The 19,208-nt window shown below is 42.4% G+C and overlaps 1 protein-coding gene across 1 annotated transcript in view; it reads right to left on the reverse strand.

Annotated features, from left to right (window-relative positions):
* Positions 1-19,208, reverse strand: part of slc35f1 (solute carrier family 35 member F1) — a 166,553-nt gene that overhangs the window by 102,144 nt on the left and 45,201 nt on the right. The window contains exon 2 of the mRNA XM_030771861.1: positions 15,856-16,031. Coding sequence (XP_030627721.1) covers positions 15,856-16,031 — 176 coding nt within the window. The remainder of the gene's footprint in view (positions 1-15,855; positions 16,032-19,208) is intronic.

Below are 19,208 nucleotides of genomic sequence, written 5' to 3' on the forward strand. Positions count from 1 at the left end.
TGCAACTGCAATCTTCAAATAATAATCACAGTAATACATTCTGACAAATGCCAAACTCTTCTAAGGTGTAATCATAAAGTATGATGCGGTTTGTTATAAGATTTCATTTTACATTCTGTTTGAATATTGGTTGCTATAGTTTGGCGGGTTACGCTGTAGTTGGCGTTCTAACATCTTGATCCATGTGCCCCTTTTTAAATTTGAACACCTGCCCCTCTAAAGGTCTCTGCACGGCCCTGCTCTTACTTTAAATACTCTAAGCATTTAAATACTTCAGGTTAAAACTATTGGTAGAAAATTGTGTAATGGTAATGACATCAGAACCAATTGTAGTGTTGATTGATGTTTTATTAACTGATGACTCTGCAATTGGGTTCTAATTGTGTAAATGATTTTTAATGACAGACCAAACTAGTAGCAACTTTAAGAAGCGATGTCCTAGCAGCCAGTTCAGGTTGGTTGGCATGAAAATTGATTGCATTTGAACAGCTTAGGGGTATGGTGAAAGACCATCCAATCTTCTGTATACCAAGTTTCCCAGGAAACTCCTCAAAGGCCGCCCACACCTCCCACAGAGGTTTTACAACCTGGCTCAATGTAGCTTCCAGGAACCAGATCCCAGCCATGCAAAGGTGTGATGGTTCACTTGGTAAATGAAAGCAATTTTTGACTCACTGTTCTCTCTCATATCATTTCAAAGTCCATGATCACCTATATCATCTCCCTGATGTCTGGTCACACATTAGATTGGGCAACTGCAGCATGGTACTAACAGTCACCAGCCTGCCATGAATTTCAGGTCCTCACCAACAATCTCCACATAGCTTTTGACCAACCTGTGAGCAGTTAGGAAGCAACAAGGAGATGCTGATCCTTCACCAGGAAGCTCAAGATGATGCAGACTGTGCAACTGAATTTCAAAAGTTAGAGTGGTTGGGATGCAGAAGCCATACGCACACCCTAGTTTGGAGACTCTCATTGTCATGGATATAAAGATTGACAATCACATCTGAGAAAGAAAGGGAAAACAGTTTTGTTCAGAGTAAGCAGCAATCCTTGTACAGTCAAGTAGGAAACTAGAGGAGAAACCCCTGCAGTTGGGCCAGACTCATCAGACTCTGGAAGAGAGACATCACTGCATGAATGAGAAGCTATACAGCAGAGCATCCAGACCCATGTGGGTGAGTTGTCCAGAGCTGGGGCCAAAAGACTGAGCTCATTGAGAAAGCAGGAGCCCTAGTGAGCAGAGCAGTCCTCCCCAAAGATCCACCAGCATGACTACAATTTACAATTTATAATTTAGCATTTGGCAGACGCTTTTAGCCAAAGCGACTTACAATCAGTGCATCTTGTTATCTGCATCACTCTCTTGGAATGAACTGGAGGAGAGAGCTTTTTCCCCTGAATACTCTTCTGGACTCAGGTGCTGCAGACACTTTTTACACACATGAAATGGCACAAAGGCTTCAAATTCCCTTCCCGGACTATCCTGGCTCCTGGAAAGTTCAAATATCAGACAAAGCGGTCAGAGCAGTCCTCCCGGACATCTTGAAAAAATTTAATGTTTCTTTGGTTTTGCTAGTTTCCATAGGGGATTCACCAGAAATTTAAGTAGCATAGGAACAACTCTCACTGCCTTAAGTAAAAGGTCTCCTACTCTTATCCAGTGGACTACATGAATAGAGGCATAGGCAGTTTTCAATGTATTAAAGATGTGTTTCATTTCTGCATCAATTTTAGTCCATCCTAAGTATTCTCTCCAGTTCAGTTCGATTCGGTTCGGTTTGGTTTGGTTATAGCTACTTCAGAGGTACAGAGGGAGCCATTCTGTCCCAGAGGTTTGAAAAGGACAATAAACTTCATCCCTGTGACTTTTTCTTCTATTGCCTGACACCTAAATTATGATGTGGGTAATGGAGAGTTACTTGCAATTATGCTTGCTTTAGAAGAATGGAAGCACTGGTTAGAGGGAGAGAAACATCTGTTCATTGTCTGTACTGGTCACAAGAATCAAAGATACATGAGAGAGGCTGAGTGATGACATTTCCAGCAGGTAAGAAGGATACTATTTTACTTGTTTTATTTTCATCATCTCCTATAGGCCTGGTTCTAAAAATGCTAAAGTTGATGCCTTGTCAGTGTGATCCCTCTGAAAAAGATGCTGTGACTGTCCCTGACCTTCCCGGTGCTTGTGTCCTGGCTGCAGTGCAATACTCTACTGAAGATGAGGTCTACAAAGCTCAACATCTGAGCCTAATCTATTTGGGGGCTCCTCTGGGATATCTGTTTGTTCCTCAGGCTGTCAGATCAAGGGTTATTCAGTAGTGGCACTCTTCGGGGCCATCAGGACATCCTGGAGTGGTGGTGCCACTGGTCGGCAGTTTCCTCAACAGGAGCCAATGACTGTGAAGTTTATTGGATTTGGGCAAGCAGTTCCCCAGGCCCTGCAGTTCCCTGCGAACTCTCCCCAAAGGGGGCTACAGGGAAAGACTGTGTAAGTTTTAATCTTACGGTCAGTAAAATAATTCATAGCCCTTGTACTGCAATGTTAAAAGTCTCTCCTTCAACTGCCACCCATCAGGAGTCTGTATCCATTGATCTGAACCAAGGTGGGATAAAATCCTTTCTGGAAAACTTCAACTCAGCCACGATAAGAGACAGATCAATGAAAGCCTTAGCTCAGGCTTTAGCAGATTCTGCAATATAAGATCATTTTTAAACAATGCTTTGTTAGTTGTGACTGATTACCTTTCCCCTTCCCAAGTGTATTTTTTAAGATTTTAATAATGCTTTTCATAGACCCATTGTGCAATTGTGACGCACACAAAATGTGTGGTCACATTTTATGTTTTTATTTGGCTTTGTTTTATTTTGGGATTGTTATTCTGTAATAGGAATATTCTAATCTAATTTGCATAATTATCAATTACTCCTTGACAAAACTATATGGCTTCTTAATCGCATATTTGGAGCTTCTCGGTGACGCCAATGGAAGGCAGGGCGCATTGTTTATCTCAGGGACCTTGTTAGCTTGAGGATTCATTGTTGCTTCCTCAGTTGGCTGAGTGAAGCAGTGCTTATAATAAGTAACCATCAACTTCCTCATTACTTCTCCTATTCTTTTTTCAGAAAAATCTTATCTTATTGGCCAGATTTGTGGGGGCTTTGTCCGGGATTGGTTGGAGAACCTGTGGTTGGAGAACGTTGTTGATCCAGTGATCCCTGAACCTGTAGACATCATCAGAGCAAGGGGCTACAAGAATCCCGGGCATCTGACTGCTGCCAGAGCGAGTGACTTCGAGGGCCAAGGGGAACTGATGAGTGTTCACAATAACAGACAACGAGAGGAAGAAACTGGTTTGGATTGTAAAGAAGGGACTGTTCCACATTTCTGCTGATGAGTTGTTCCAACGTGCAAAGGACATCCCACAGACACCTGATCAAGACCCAGCTAAGTTGAACAAACATGACAAAGAGGGCTGTAATGATTATGTGTGTTCATAGATGGACAGTGCAGTTTTACTGGAGTTAGAGGATAAGGGCACGTCGCAGTTCATTCATTCATTCTCTAAACCGCTTGTCCTGATTAGGGTCGCGGGGGTGCTGGAGCCTATCCCAGCGGACATAGGGCAAAAGGCAGGGAAACACCCTGGACAGGTCGCCAGTCCATTGCAGGGCAGACACACAGACAAACACACTCACACACACACACATTCATACCTAAGGGCAATTTTAGTGTCTCCAATTCACCTAACCTGCATGTCTTTGGACTGTGGGAGGAAACCGGAGCTCCCGGAGGAAACCCACGCAGACACGGGGAGAACATGCAAACTCCACACAGAAAGGACCCGGCCGGGAACCGAACCCGAAACCTTCTTGCTGTGAGGCAACAGCGCTACCCACTGCGCCACCATGCCACCTGCATGTCGCAGTTATTTTGTTAAAAGAAATGATTGATGAGATGGTTCACAACCATAATCAGAGTAAATTTCCTACAGAGGGTGGGGCAAATGTTACTGTGTCTGATTCTAATGTTTCGTCACCCTTACCATAAAATGTTGTTCACATTAACACACATGATACTGGTACACGCACTGAAACTGCAACAACAGATTTGGCTTCTCAGACTAATGCCTTTGAATCATAGCTAAATAAGCTGATGATAAGTGGTGCCAAAAACTTAAATAGGGTAACGCCTCACTCACTCTACACATGACAATGACTAAGATTGTAACCAGTCCCATAGTCCACATGTCATGCAGTCACCTCGCTCAAACAATGACCAACATTCCACCAACACCACTGAAAGCATGATCGCTCTCAAAGACCTTCCCCTCCTGCAGAGGAAAGAATTCAAAATCCACGGTCGACAAATTGGGGATAACACATCTGATATAAGTTATAGCAATATCAGTGAAAAAAATTGATCAAAGGTTGAAAGAAAAGTACACTGAGGGCGAAATCACCAGAGAAGTGTTTCATATTATAAAGCCTGGTAAATTCAAAGATAAGCTCGCCAGCAAGGATGAAATGACAATAGCAGAGCTAAAGAGCTTCCTTCAATCACACTCAGGGGAGAAAAGTAGCACTGAACTGTTTCATGAACTGATGAATGCCAAAAAGCATGAGCATGAAACGCCATAACAGTTGATGATGGAATGATGGGGCTCAAACAAAAAGCAAAATTCACGTCAAAGCAGACAGATTCAGATATTAAATATGAAGCACAAACGGCACAGAATGTATTCCTTCGCACAGTCTATCAAGGCTTGAGTGAGAAGCATGATGACATCAGGCGAGAGTTGAGGCCTTTCCCTCTCAGACCCTACAGTTACTGATGAGGCATTTCTAAGGCAAGTTACCAAAACAACCAGAGGAGAGTGAGAGAAGACAATGCCTGGGGCAAAGCACTCGCCCAAGAATAGTTCATGCGCATAGTAGTGAAGTTAAAATGAGTGAGGTGAACAAAGAAAAGTGCAATGCTGATACCAATGCAAAAGATGAGCTAGTTCATCAGCTGAGTGCTCGAGTACAGGCCCTGACTAAGGTGGTAAGCTCCCTACAGTCAAATGTCACAGCAACAGCAAAGTCATCAACATCTGAGCCTCAACCCCAGTCTACTTGCCAATGTCCCAATAAACAGAGCAGACAGGTGAGAAAAGAGAGACTATATGGCTGCCCTAACTGCATTGCCAGTGGCCAGACTGCCTGCAATCACTGCTTTGCTTGTGGGGAGGAGGGACACCATGCTGTGGGATATTTAAAAAAAGCGAAGGCATTGGCAAACGCACTCCAGTCACGGCAGGGGAATAACCTGTGACTGATGACAATATTCAGTCCCATCCAGATACTAGTAAAACAGAGTTGGCACATGTTAATCACTATCTTGTCATCCCTCCTCATTCACCAACAGATGTCAAATCAACATCACAGCTAATCAGAGAGAAATGTTTATTGAAATCTGAGTGGCTATGCTGTGACTGTTCTTCTAGATTCTGGTGCTCCAGTTAGTATAATAGACCACCCCTGGAAACAAAAATACCTACCTCAACAGAAAGTATACCCCCGAGGTGAGCTTCTGGGGGGCAGAACTGGATCTCACTGCAGCTAATGGAGAACCGATACCATATGATGGATAGGCTGAACTCACCTTTAACTTGCCTGGCAACGAATATCCAAACCTCGCCATCGGGGTGTCCTTTTTGGTCAGTTGTGTGAGCCTTGTGAGACCAATACTGGGCTTCAATGTGATCAAAGAGCTCATCTGAGGGCAGGAGGGTGGAATTCAAGCTGTTGCTATTATTGCTAATTTGCTGAGAGAGGCCATGCAGATTGTAAATGACAAAGCTGAGGCAATTGTGAACTTTGTACAGACCCAGCAGCCTATTCATAGCCATGCACAGGTGAGAGCTGGCTGGCATGACGTCGTCTTCCACCCTGGCCAGGTTGCCCATATCAAATGTAAGGTGCCTGCTGATTTCACCTCACCTGTGGCACTGTTTGAGTTCAACCATCCAGACCTGAGACTGGAGCAGCTAGATCTTGGTGATGGTCTAGTTGAGATCCACTACACCAGGTGGCCTTATGTTGAAACCCCAGTATGCAACCACAGCATTGAGATCAACAAAGTCGAATCACCTATTCCTGTTGGTGGGGATGACAAAGATCCAACAGAGCAACTGTCTCAGCTGTGGAATCCCACCATCGACGTAAGCCATTTAAATGATGAGCAACAAGAAGCAGTAAAAAAAATGTTCTATGAGGAGTCAAATGCATTCTCATGAAATGACAGTGTTCCAAGCCTCCAAATGAGCATAACACTGAAGGATGACATTCCAGTGCAGCGATCCTATGCAGCGGTCCCCAAGCCTCTCTACAAAGAAGTCACACTGCATGAAAAAAGTGGTGTATTCGGAAATATCCGGATGAAGTAAACTTCCGCTAAACCTGCTGTTTTCCAGAGGTATTCGGATGCCCGCAGAACTTTGTTATGCGGACTTGAAAACTCCCGCAAATGTCCGAATACAGCTGTTAGACGGAGGTTTTCGGGCATCCGCGTGACCACAGTCGTTAGCTGATGGCTAATAACACTAATATGCTAATGCTAATAACAGCCTATATGTAATATTTAGGCTATATTTTGATAACCACACAAACTTAGGTGTTGCATGGTGTATAATACAGCAGTGGTAGGCCCATGTAGCCTTTAATGTCATTGCTCTGTCGTGCAGCTAAATTACAATGGACTCTTCAAATGGAGCATACAAAAACACATTGAAAACATAATTAAAAAAAAAAGTGTAAATGAGAGGTTCATTAATTACATATTTGATGGTTATGCAACTCTCTTTTACTTGGGGTCAAAGGTATAGGGTGACCAGATGCAAACAGACCAAATGGGGGACAAGTAGTAAGTTTGTGTGGGACATGTTACCAATGCTAAGAGATAACGTAAAACTTAGATATAGTGTCAGTCTAACTGAATAAGAAACACTTGTATACACTTGTATTGATAGACATCCAACATGCATTGGCCATTACAGGCCCATCAAAGGCAACTGTACATAAGCAAAGCAGCAGGCATCATACAGCTCAAGTCTTTCAAGTTAAACCCCTGACCAAATCCAACTATAAGAATAAATAAGGCTCAAAATAAAATATTACATAAAATAAAACAATTTCAATGCAAATCTTTATATCAAGCCAAAATCTCTATTGGATGAGTAGCATGGTCAGAAGGGATAAAAAATCTTTTTGCTTTCTTTTTGACCATGTCAGCTGACAGCGTTTACCTTCCTATCTGTAAAGTTTTACTAAGTTTCGTTTTTGTGATGTAGCAAAGAAATTCATCGGCCCCACAGCTGCACAGTTTGGTTGACTGCCACCACAGCCTCTTGATTACCGCCCTCAGTGCTCTCCTCTCAGCCATTGGGTAAAAGCAAGACTTTTAAAAAAACTCGGCTATGTTGCATTTTTACTGCTTTTGACATAGCGCTATTAAATAGATTGGAAACTATGCCGCAACAGCATAAGCGGCTCATGTGCCGGGTGGATAAAAGAATGGATCCATATATTTTTATTTCTGACAATTAAAAACCAAATGACCAGCGAAAATGCAGGACATTATCTCAGTATGAGGGATGCGGGACAGAGGATACAGGAGTTTTATTTTAAAGTTTACAGGGCATAGGAGTTTTTGTTGTTGTTGTTCCTCGCTTGTTTGTTTGGAATGTTTCTCCTCAGTACGAGGACGCGCCCCGTTTTCAAACCACCCACTTAGAATCTAAGGTTGAGTCCTGTCCAATCAGTTTTCTGTGCATGCATGGTGTAGAGTGACAGTAACCAATAGCATTGTGTGCAAATGCAGCGTGAAATTTGCTTTGGGGAAGGGGTTACCTGTACATAGGAGAGGCAAGTCACTGAAGCATTACAGAAGTTGTACTCTGTATTCTGCCAATAGTGTGCATTTTGAAGATGGCTTGCAAAAGAACACTTAAGTTTTCGAACGGACAGCGGAGTGGAGAGGCTACTTGTGTGCCAGGAATATCCAATTTTTCCAACGCCGAGTCCGAATGACAACAAACAACTGGTGTCCCCGTTAAATGCATTTTTTAAGAAGATGACTGATTAGCACTAAACGTTCATGGAGAATGTTATTCGGCGGTTGGACAGGATGGAGTCCCATCAAAGAGGTGCAAGAGGAGTCTGCCCAAAAAAAGAAGACGAGCGGGAAATAATTCTGTTTTGGTAAGTTTATTTCTGTAGCCTTCTGGCTTTTGTCTTTGACTGCCGTACATTCTGATACGTTCACATTTCTTTATCTGCTTTATCCCTTAATGTGGTTGAATTTAACTCTTGTACTAATTTTGCTTCTACAGGACGCTGTGCGGAAAATGCATAATGCTGAAAACAACATGCACAGATATGATCCACGGAAAAGGTAAGACAACGTGTTTTGTTGGTAGACTATATTGTCGTGATTGTTTCATAGCAGTGCCTGGAATTCGAAACGAACTTTTAATTAAGCTTCCTTTCTTCTCCACTTTTTTTTCTCTCTAGTATCCTGCAAGACCTACTGAGACTATTCGAAAGAGTTACAGAATGAACCAAGAAGGGAATCTAGAGAACAAAGAGGGGGGCAGGATCGCCACTCAAACGAGGCAAAGGAGGAGAAGAGTAAGTCAAACATCATTTCCCCAGTAGTTCTTTGCCTTTTTCTCCATTTGCTGTTTTCAGCGATCTAATTTCTGTTTTCACTGTGTTGTGCAGCAGCACAAGGCCAGAGCTAGAGTTCTTTAAACTGAGGAAGAGGCTGCCATATGGAGGACCGCATCAGTAGATTTCTGAAGAGGAGGACGCCATCTTGGATGGAAGGGCAGCGTGGGTCCTCCCGCCTAGCACAGAGCTGTCTGCACTTTGTGGGGTGTTACAGAATAGACTGGACAAAGACCAAAAATATGTTGTGAATCACCATGCACAAGCTGTTGCAGATAGATTCACAGTGGAGACCACGGAAGCTGGGTTGTTCTTGGGAATGCTCAACATTTAGAATTTCATTTATGCTCCCAAAAAGCATTTGTATTATATACTATGATATTACAGTGTATTCTGTTCTAATGTATTCTATTCTGTTATATGTTGTACGCTGATATATATATATATATATAAAATTGTCAATTTATATGCCTTATAATTTATATTATACTGTATATTCTTTATTTATAATAAAATATGTGTAATTCATTTTTGTTTGCCAGACTATCTATACAATCTACCTATGAATATATATACATAAAACAACACCAATAATAATAACAATAATAATATTAATAATATAAACCATATGAAATCATGTCTGGGGACACACAATGGACCAATGGGGAAGGGTTGTAGAGGAGGGGCAAGACATTGCTCCACCAATCCAAAGTAAGACTTTTGACCAATTGCAGGATACCTGGTGGCCCAAGGTGTGAAGTGCAAATGTTCCCTTGCAAGCACCCCCAAGGGATTATTCACCATGGCAACTAAGGGCTCTAGGCAGACCCCAAACCTGGTACATATTCAGGAATATTGCATGCTGCGTAACAGAGCAGCAAACTGCCGGATACAGTCGATTATCTGTGGAGTATCTGGGACTATATAGAAGTATTCCAGTCCGGATACACGTCTTTTCACACAGTGTCATGGAGTATATTCAGGACTTATTGGCAAAGAAGTGGATAATAAAATCAAAGTCCCCATACTCTGCTCCAGTGGTTTGTGTTCGCAAGAGGAATGGTAGCTTGAGGCTGTGCATTGATTACGAGCTCCTGAACCAAAAGACAGTGCCAGACAGACACCCCCTGCCACACATTCAATATCTTATCAATACGTTCGGCTGATACAGCTGGTTCTCAATTTTAGATCAGGGAAAAGCTTATCATCAAGGCTTCATTGCAGAGGGGTTACGACACATGACAGCATTCATCACTCAGTGGGGTTTGTATGAGTGAGTGGGCATCCCCTTTGGACTTTCAAATGCCCCAGCCGCTTTTCAGAGGAGCATGGAGGATATGCTCAACTCCTTGTGGGATGAATGCTGCATCCCATACTTTGACAACGTCCTCTGCTATGCTAAAACAATTGAAGATCATGTCTAGGCACTGAGACGCATCCTAAGGGCCTTCCAACACAACAGTGTAAAGCTCAGGACAACCAAATGCAAACTCTTCAAGAAAGATGACCGTTATGTAGGAAGGCTGGTTGCTGCTGATGGAGTTCGTGTCCATGCTAAGGATCTGGAAGCCATCCAGGCTTTGAGAGATAACACCCCCCCCCCCCCCCCACTCTGTTGTAAATGTCCGTAAACTGGTAGGGTTCCTCAGGTATTATCACATGAACATACAAGACTTCTCTAGGATTGGCAAGCCGCTGTATGAGCTCTTGCAAGCTAAAAACACTGCCACCGTGGTGCCTCAGTCCAGGCAGAAGAAGGGAAAAGGGGCACAGCTGTCATCCAGCACCCCAGTACAGTGGACTGAAGAGCACCAAAGAGTCCTAGACCAGCTCATACATATCCTGTCCAACCCGCCAGTGCTTGCTTATCCTGACTTCGAGCTCCATTTTGTACTAGACACAGACGCATTCGAACAAGGGCTTGGTGCTGTGTTATACCAACGCCAGGGAGGTAAGCTCAGAATGGTTGCCTATGGGTCCAGAACACTGACGCCTGCAGAACAAAATTATGATCTTCACTTAGGCAAACTCGAATTTCTGGCATTAAAGTGGGCCATAAGTGAGAAATTTCGAGATTATCTCATCTATGCATCACACTTCATTATTTATACAGATAACAACCCATTAACTTATGTGATGAGCACTGCCAAGCTCAATGCTGTCGGCCACCGATGGGTTGGAGAACTTGCCGACTTTCGGTTTGAAGTAAAATATCGGCCAGGAAAAGTAAATGTGGATGCTGACACCCTGTCCCGGTTGCCATTAGACATTGACAGCCATGCTGACACACGCTCGGAGGAACTGCCCAGAGATACCATTCTGGCAATATGGGAAAGCACCAGAGCTAATAAGCAATGAGACGTTGCCTATGTCACTGTCCTGAATGTGTCACAAAGTAGTTCGACTGTACAGTCACCAGGGCTGCTCCCAAGCATAAGCCGTGACAAGCTCATGAGAGCTCAGCGAGATGATCCTGCCATCAGCCATATCATCAGACTGAAAAAGATTAGCAACATCTTGACTGCGACATGAGAAGGGGAGTTAGTGGTCTTCTAGGAAGGAAGCTTCTGCACGAGTGGGAGAGGCATCACCTCAAAAATGGTCTGCTATACAGGAGAACTAGCCAGAGCAGTCAACTTGTCTTGGCTGACCAGTACCGATCTATGGTCCTGAAACACCTCCACGACCATATGGGTGATCTGAGAACTGAAAGAGTCCTGGCTAAAGATTGATTTTATTGGCCATACATGAAATGGGATGTTGAGGCTTATGTGACAAGAAAGTATCCCTTCATCAAGCAGAAAAAACCTGTCTCACACATCTGAGCGCCCATGGGGAGCATTACCACCAGCTCACCCCTAGAGCTTGTGTCTATTGACTACCTACACTTGGAATCCAGCAAGGGAGGCTTTGAGTACATTCTGGTTGTAGTAGACCGTTTTACCAGGTTTGCACAAGCCTATGCTACCAGAAGCAGCAGCGGAAAGATAGCTGCAGAGAAGCTCTTTGATGATTTCATTCCACGGTTCAGCTACCTGTGGAAACTACATCATGACCAAGGGAGAGAATTTGGGAATGAACTTTTCAAAACCCTGCAACAGCTTAGTGGACCCACCACCATCCTCACAGAAATTCTGCAGAGAGTTAACAGCAGCTTGCTTCAAATGCTCAGAACCCTGGAGGAAAAAGAACAGGAAGGATGGAGAGAACACCTACCACAAGTCGTCCACACCTATAACTGTACCAGGCATGAGGCAACTGGGTTTTCACCCCTCTATCTAACGTACGGCCATCACCCACGTCTGCCTGTGGATATGCTATTTGGCTTGGCTATTGATGAAGAAACCACTTCTCCAAGAGACTATGCAGAGAAGTGGGCCTCTAGAATGAAGGAAGCTTACAGACTCGCCTCTGACAAATAGTCAACAGTCAAGTTCTCGGGGAAAGAGGAGAGAACTGCTGATGGGCCTGTTTACAAAGTGACCCTGGAAACAGGTTTGTAACAGGGTATGAACACTACACCACAACCTCACTTGGTCAATCACTTACCAGTAGATTTACCCTGGCAGGAACAGAAATCAGCCACTGGAAGGGAGAGAGACTCACTACCTGCTCCACTGATAGAACCACAACTTTGACCGAGAACAAGGAACGGTCAGTCAAGTACAAAGAAACAGAGTGAATGGAAACCAAGCAGTGACTCTTCTGATGATGATGAATCACAAAACTGGCTGAGAATACCAGGGTGGAGAGAACCTGAGAGTACAAGTACAGCCTGTACATGAGCCCCAGACAAACTCTAATCATGTAACCACTGAGAGATTTGGACAAACCAGAACACTCATACCTGAAAGAGAAATCAGAAGAAGTGTACATGTCAGTGAAGGAAGAGGGAGCATGCCCGTGGTACAGAGCAGAGAAACTGGATACAGAACACATGAGGAGGAACGGACAGAAGAAGAGCACTTACCAGTTAATCCAATACTTGCAACGTGAGCAGGAAGATGTGATACAGCATGAGAACAGACTGGCAGCCCCTCAAACAATCAGTGAACAGTCCTATGATGCTCAGGCAAGTCAGCCACAAAGTCGGTGGTGCACTCGTGAAAGAAGGCCTATCCAGATGCTGACATACGACTCACTAGGCCAACCCTCTTACCAACCCCAAACAATATGCAACACAGTGGGGGCCTATGAACCACCATTAATGCCCTGCTGGGGAATGCGGACACACCCTGTGGCCTACCACACACCTTTCCAGATGCTACAGATGGCATACCTCTCACAATATCAACCCCACCCTAAACTCCAACCATGCAATACACTGCACCACTATTTGTGTACTGATTGACACACACACACACACACACACACACACACACACAAGCAAACATTGCCCATTTACTTCTCATGCTGAGGCTGACCTAAGCATTTCTGATATACCCACACATGCACCCATGTCTGTATGTATATACTGTATATACTGATACTTACCTTGAATTTACCTTAGAGTGTTCTTACCTTAAAGTGTTCATGAAATGTAAAAGGTTTGAGGTTTAGAAGTTTGGAAATGTCTTTATTTTGTCAGGGAGTGTGTAACGCACACAAAATGTAATTATGTTTTATTTTGGGATTGTTATTCTGTAATAGGAATATTCGAATCTAATTTACATAATGATCAATAACCCCTTGACAAAACTATATGGCTTCTTAATCGCATATTTGGAGCATCTCGGTGATGCCAATGGAAGGCAGGGTGGCACACTGTTAATCTCGGGGACCTTGTTAGCTTGAGGATTCGTTGTTGCTTCCTCAGTTGGCTGAGCGAAGCGGTGCTGATAATAACAGTCACCTTCCTCATTACTTCTCCTATTCTTTTTTCGGGTTTGTGAAGTTTTAAAATTTGGGTCACTATGTACACCACTCACACATGTTTAACATTCAAATTCAATATATGGATCAAATCTTGGGTTGATTTTGTCGAGGTGATTGATATACTTGTTTGGCTTTGTGAGCAAGTAGGGAAAGTATTTTTTCTTCCATTATAAGAAGACAGCCGCTGTGGGCTTTCCATTGGGATCGAAGTGATATCCAAGTCTTTTGGGTTTTGGACTCCAGTACATTTCATTTTAGGCTAAATACTATTTTTTTTTCTTGGTGATAAAACTTGTTGTGAACTTGTTGTCAACTCGTCTCAGGATACAGTTTCTCTCTTACTCGCACATGCTGCCTTTCTCTCTCTCTCTCTCTCTCTCTCTCTCTCTCTCTTCTTCTCTTCTCTGTTGCATTATTTCTGCACTTCACAAACTTTGCAAATCTTCAGCTGAGGTATTCCAATCGCACCAACATAGCCACTAATAACAGTTAGTAATAAGACTAATAACTATGACTATGGTGAAAATAGGGGAACACACGAATACCTAAAAACTCCACATTTGACAGAAATGTCATCTTTTAGGTAGTTATGAAGTAAATATAAACACTAGCTGAGTTAATGGGCGCATTAACACAGTCGTACTGATTGGACTCATTATTTTATTTCATTTTAATGATAAATGGAAAATGTATGTTTTATTTAAAGACTAAGAAAGATTGTAATTAGACTATGTATGTTACTTTGTGTTTTGATATTATGTATTTCTGTATTTATACAATTCACATGGTGTCAAATCAAGAGTTGGCTGAGCAAAGCTGCACTGATAATAAGTAACCGTCACCTTCCTCATTACTTCTCCAATTCTTTTTTCAGAAAAATCTTATCTGTACTCAGGATCTCGGCCTGAGACCTGTAACCCTATCAAGAACCTTTATATATAATTGGGGAGTTATGCCAGATAAAACAGCACTGAGGATAAAAGCAATTCATTTACTAGCCTGACCACTCCACACCTAACAAATGCTGTCACCAGCATCTTAAGACTATATCCTCCTTTCCAGAGTTAGCTATAAAAATTCAATGACCTCTACTTTCATCAGCCTGTGGCCTAAGGGTTAGAAAAATGGGCTTGTGACGGAAAGGTCACCAGTTTGATTCCCTGGACCAGCAAGAGAACAACCACGGCTGAAGTGCCCTTGGGCAAGACACTTAACCCCTAACTGCTCCGCAGGCACAGGTGTGCTGCCCACTGCTCCTGAGCCTTGTGGTTGTGTGTGCTCAATAATGGTGTGTAAGGGTGGTTTAAATGCAGAGGTCAAATTCACTGCTCACAGTGTGTGTGTGCAATCATGGAGATCTTAATTTTAACAAGGAATCACAAACTATAAATCTTACACAGTATGCATTTTAACAAAGGATATAGAGAAGGACACACGCAAACCAAATCTCTGTGAAGAGAACGCACCTTTGTTTATCTTCAGCTGAGTTCAAAAAGCAGAACTAAAGAAAACAGATGTAACAATTCACTGATGCGAATTGGAAACCCATGCGACCACATCGATATGCGGACCACTGGATCGCTCTAAATGTACCATGAACTGGTCAATGGCCTGATTCCAAAGTTACGAATTGGTTGACTGAAGCTTTGCTGCTAATTCATGTCATTGAAAGTCATGTCACTTTCAAAAATAATGACCACCTCTCATTCTTTAATAAATCTGTACAGCATCTTGCGTTGACCTTTTACCTTTTACAAGAATAATGTTAGCATTGCTAACAAAAACAACATGTGTGACAATGCTGACATAGTGTACAGTGCACCACAAAATCTAAAATCTAAAGTTTGGAAGTTTGGATTTTATAAGAAGGAGGAGAGATGAATGTCTACATTAAACCAATGTTAAGAACTGTATCTGATTGCATCGTATCTCAATGCACCAAATCGAGTCACTGAATCCTTATAATTGAATCATTGATTGTATCGGTAAATCGTCACGCCCCTACCAGCTACTGTTTTGAAAACTCCACAAGAGAAATCACAAAGGTTGCACAGTATGGCACAAGACAAGAAAAACGGAATTTTTCACCTTATTTTTATTCAAGTTTTGACAAAACATGAAGGTCTCTAGAGTTCTCACACAGGGCTCAAGTTTATGTAATGTCCCCCTGAACTATTGTTGTGAATCCAAAGAGCAGGTTGTTCTTGTAACATTGTTCTAAGAGGCATATTGTAACCCAAGGGTGTATAATTAACTTTCCCATACCTTGTCTGACTGCAAGAGTGGTGGTGTAGACAAGGAACAGCAGGATGTAGTTGAGAAAGCTTTGGAATACTGGCGTGTTGGCGTGGTAATCATCTGCCAGGTATTTGCTGGTCAAGCCAATTCCACAGATGAGCAATGACAAGACCTGACCCAGTGCCAAAGTCAGCAAGAGCTCCCTGCAAAAGAAAAAAGAAATACAGCACATTTACAGTTGTATATTCTCAGCACAAAGCAGTTTTCATATTCTTTATGTAGTATCACTGTATGTAAAGCTGTTGTAAGTCAAACGTCACACAGTATGTCCTTGGCCCACTAGGACGTAACATAGCTTTCACAAACAGAATCAACACAGTCATTTACAGAGCAATCCAATCTGAATGTGGAGCATGAAATGACATGAGTTTGCTTCAGTTATGTTGTTAAAACCCTATTATAGGCACTATAAACCCATTAGGAGGACATAATATGAGACTGTTCAGTCTTCAAACTGATCTTAACTGTTGACAATATGAAAAGTCACTAAAATGTTATGTTGAAAGACTTCAGCTATCAGCATGTGTAACATATGCTGTCAATGGAGGTAAAACCCTGATGTAACCCACATTTTCAGATGCAGGAACATAACTTCACAGTAGCCCATTAAAATTGTGCTATATAAGGGAAGATAGCACAGGAACCAGATGGCCAATCAGCTGAGCAACAAAATGAAGATACTGATTAGGCTTCCATAGTTTGTCCCTGTGGTAACAGGGCATATCCAACCCTGACCTATTGGCCACCTCTCTGTCTCTCAAGCAGGAGACTTCAAGTCATTTATATCAAAGTAATTATTTATTTAGCATACAGTTTTATGAATATTGTCAGTTAAAGTAAAAAATAAAACGTGTCTAGTTTGCAAAATTATCATGTGTACTAGTCCTGGTTTGGAAAAAAAGCCTGCCGTGTGTAGGACTGTGGGTTGCACACATCCGTAATGGTTTATAACAGAAACAGCGTAGATCAAAAGAATCTTTAACCTTACTATGGTACGCAGCCAGACCTTCTTTCTTCCATTCATCAGGAAGTGGGTGAAGATTGTTTTCTGACCTCTTTACACAGTGCAATCAATTAATTGTGTAAGTCTGGGAACACAGTTGACAGGCAGGACCACTGACACAGGGAAATAGTGAGTCATCTGGTGTATGAGTGTAGTCACCTGGGTGACCACCTGACAACCACCTCTTAAATCCCTAAAACAACAGATTGAGTACCAGCAGTCTTGTATACCAAATTTCTCAGAATTAGGGTGCTGATCTAGGATCCTCGTATCCTTTTTGTAACTTTACTAACTGACATACTGGGGACTGAAGAGAGATGATTCTAGATCAGCACTTTTACCTCACAAAGATAAGACACAGAGCCACACATATTAGACTCACAAGAAAAATGGCTCAAAAGACCCACATCACACGCACACACACACACACACACACACACACACACACACACACACACACACACACACACACACACACACACGGCATCTTTCAAGGAGCATGAGGCAGAGTGTATAATGCATTTTTAGCACATAGGAACAGGACAACAAAGTGAGAGAGAGAGAGAGAGAGAGAGAGAGAGAGAGAGAGAGAGAGAGAGAGAGAGAGAGAGAGAGAGAGAGAGAGAGAGAAAGTCCGTGTTACTGACATGTACATAAATCGTCTTTACTTTTTTGTATTTTAAAATGTTATTGCAGGCATATTAAAAGGCCGCTCTCTCATGAAACTGCTCAACGTAAAGACCACAGTCTTATGAGAAAGAAACATACTGCTTTGAAATACTGTAAGAAATGGTAATAACTGAATCCAGTGGAGCTGCTTTTTAAGCGCTTCATTGGTTCAGCAAATAATTGAGTGATGATCAAATTGATAATGCCTTTATCAGATGAAGAAAGAGACCACAACCCTCCCATTTCCCATTCACTCAAACAAACAACTAATTTTCTCAATTTTCTCACAGACACTTTTAATTATAGGCCTTTACTTTGAGCATCCAAGACATTGAATTCCAAGATAATAAGGGCAATTACCTCAACCAAATGCCAACTGCAAAGTGAAAAAAGCTATTGCACTTGCATACCAATAGGTTGATAACTCTTATATATCATAGTTAAAGACCCCTGCAGCTTTTAGCTTGTCAGGCAAGATATAGTTTTCAAACCATTAACTTAATTCTTCATATCTCAGAGCAGAAGAAGAACAAAGGACCAACAAATTAAGTCAACCATGGAATGATATAAAAGTAGAGTTAAGATGTTTGTAAATGTAAACCACTGCTCCGCATTGCATTTGTCAAGGACTGATGGGTAAGATGTTTACTGAGAAGTATTAAAGAAAGTGTCATGTCGTAGGAGCTAGGTGTCTGCTAGCAACATGTCTTTACCCAGTACGTACACTACATCCAAATCATACTTTTGAATGTGCAGCATCATTCTCTGAAAGGTGCACTCAGTAGTGGCTTTCTCACTATGGTCTCTAACGGCTTGTGATCACTTCCAACAGTAACTTTGTGGCCATACATGTACTGGAGGAATTTTTCCATACTGAATACCAGAGCTAAGAACTCTTTTTCTATTTGGGCATAGCCCTGCTCTGTTTGTGTGAGTGCTCTGCTTGCGAGGGCTACAGGCTTACCCCTCTGCATGCGCCCAAACCTGTGTCTGAGGCATCATAATGTACGATCAGTTCTTCATCTGGGTTGTAATATTTCAGCACTGGATCATTTGCAATAGTTTCAGTCTGAGGAACGCTTCCTCATGTTGTGCTGCCCAGTTCCACTCACAGTCTTTGTTTGTCAATTGCCTCAACAGTCAGCGCTCCTCATGGTCAGCTGCCTTTGGTGTCTCACCTTGTCCCATGATCAACACATCATCTGAGATAATGTGCAGACCAGGCAGATCCTCTTGTGTGAGCTTTCACTGAAAGATCTCAGGAGCCGGACTTATTCCCAAAGGCATTCTCAGCCAACGGTATCGTCCGAATGGAGAGGCAAATGTTGTCAGGTAATTGGACTTCTCTTCTAACTTGACATGCCAGAAACCACTTTTGACGTGACACACCGTAAACACTTTGACAGGTCCAATGCATACCCTTGGTTTCTGGTTTCTTGGGTTTCTTAATTTTACTTTACATTTCCCCAGTGGCCTCACTTTGCTTTTGTTGTACATTACTAGTACACTCTTTGTGTCTTCAAGTTTTGTGTTTGGATTAAGCAGATTGATTGGGATGATGTTGCAAGTAGCACCACAATCAATTTGGAATTGCACAACATATTTGCCCAGGAGCTTACCAGCAAAAGGCTTAGTGTCATTCACTTTG

The sequence above is a fragment of the Chanos chanos genome, chromosome 4, assembly GCF_902362185.1.
Source record: "Chanos chanos chromosome 4, fChaCha1.1, whole genome shotgun sequence".
Lineage (NCBI taxonomy): Eukaryota > Metazoa > Chordata > Actinopteri > Gonorynchiformes > Chanidae > Chanos > Chanos chanos.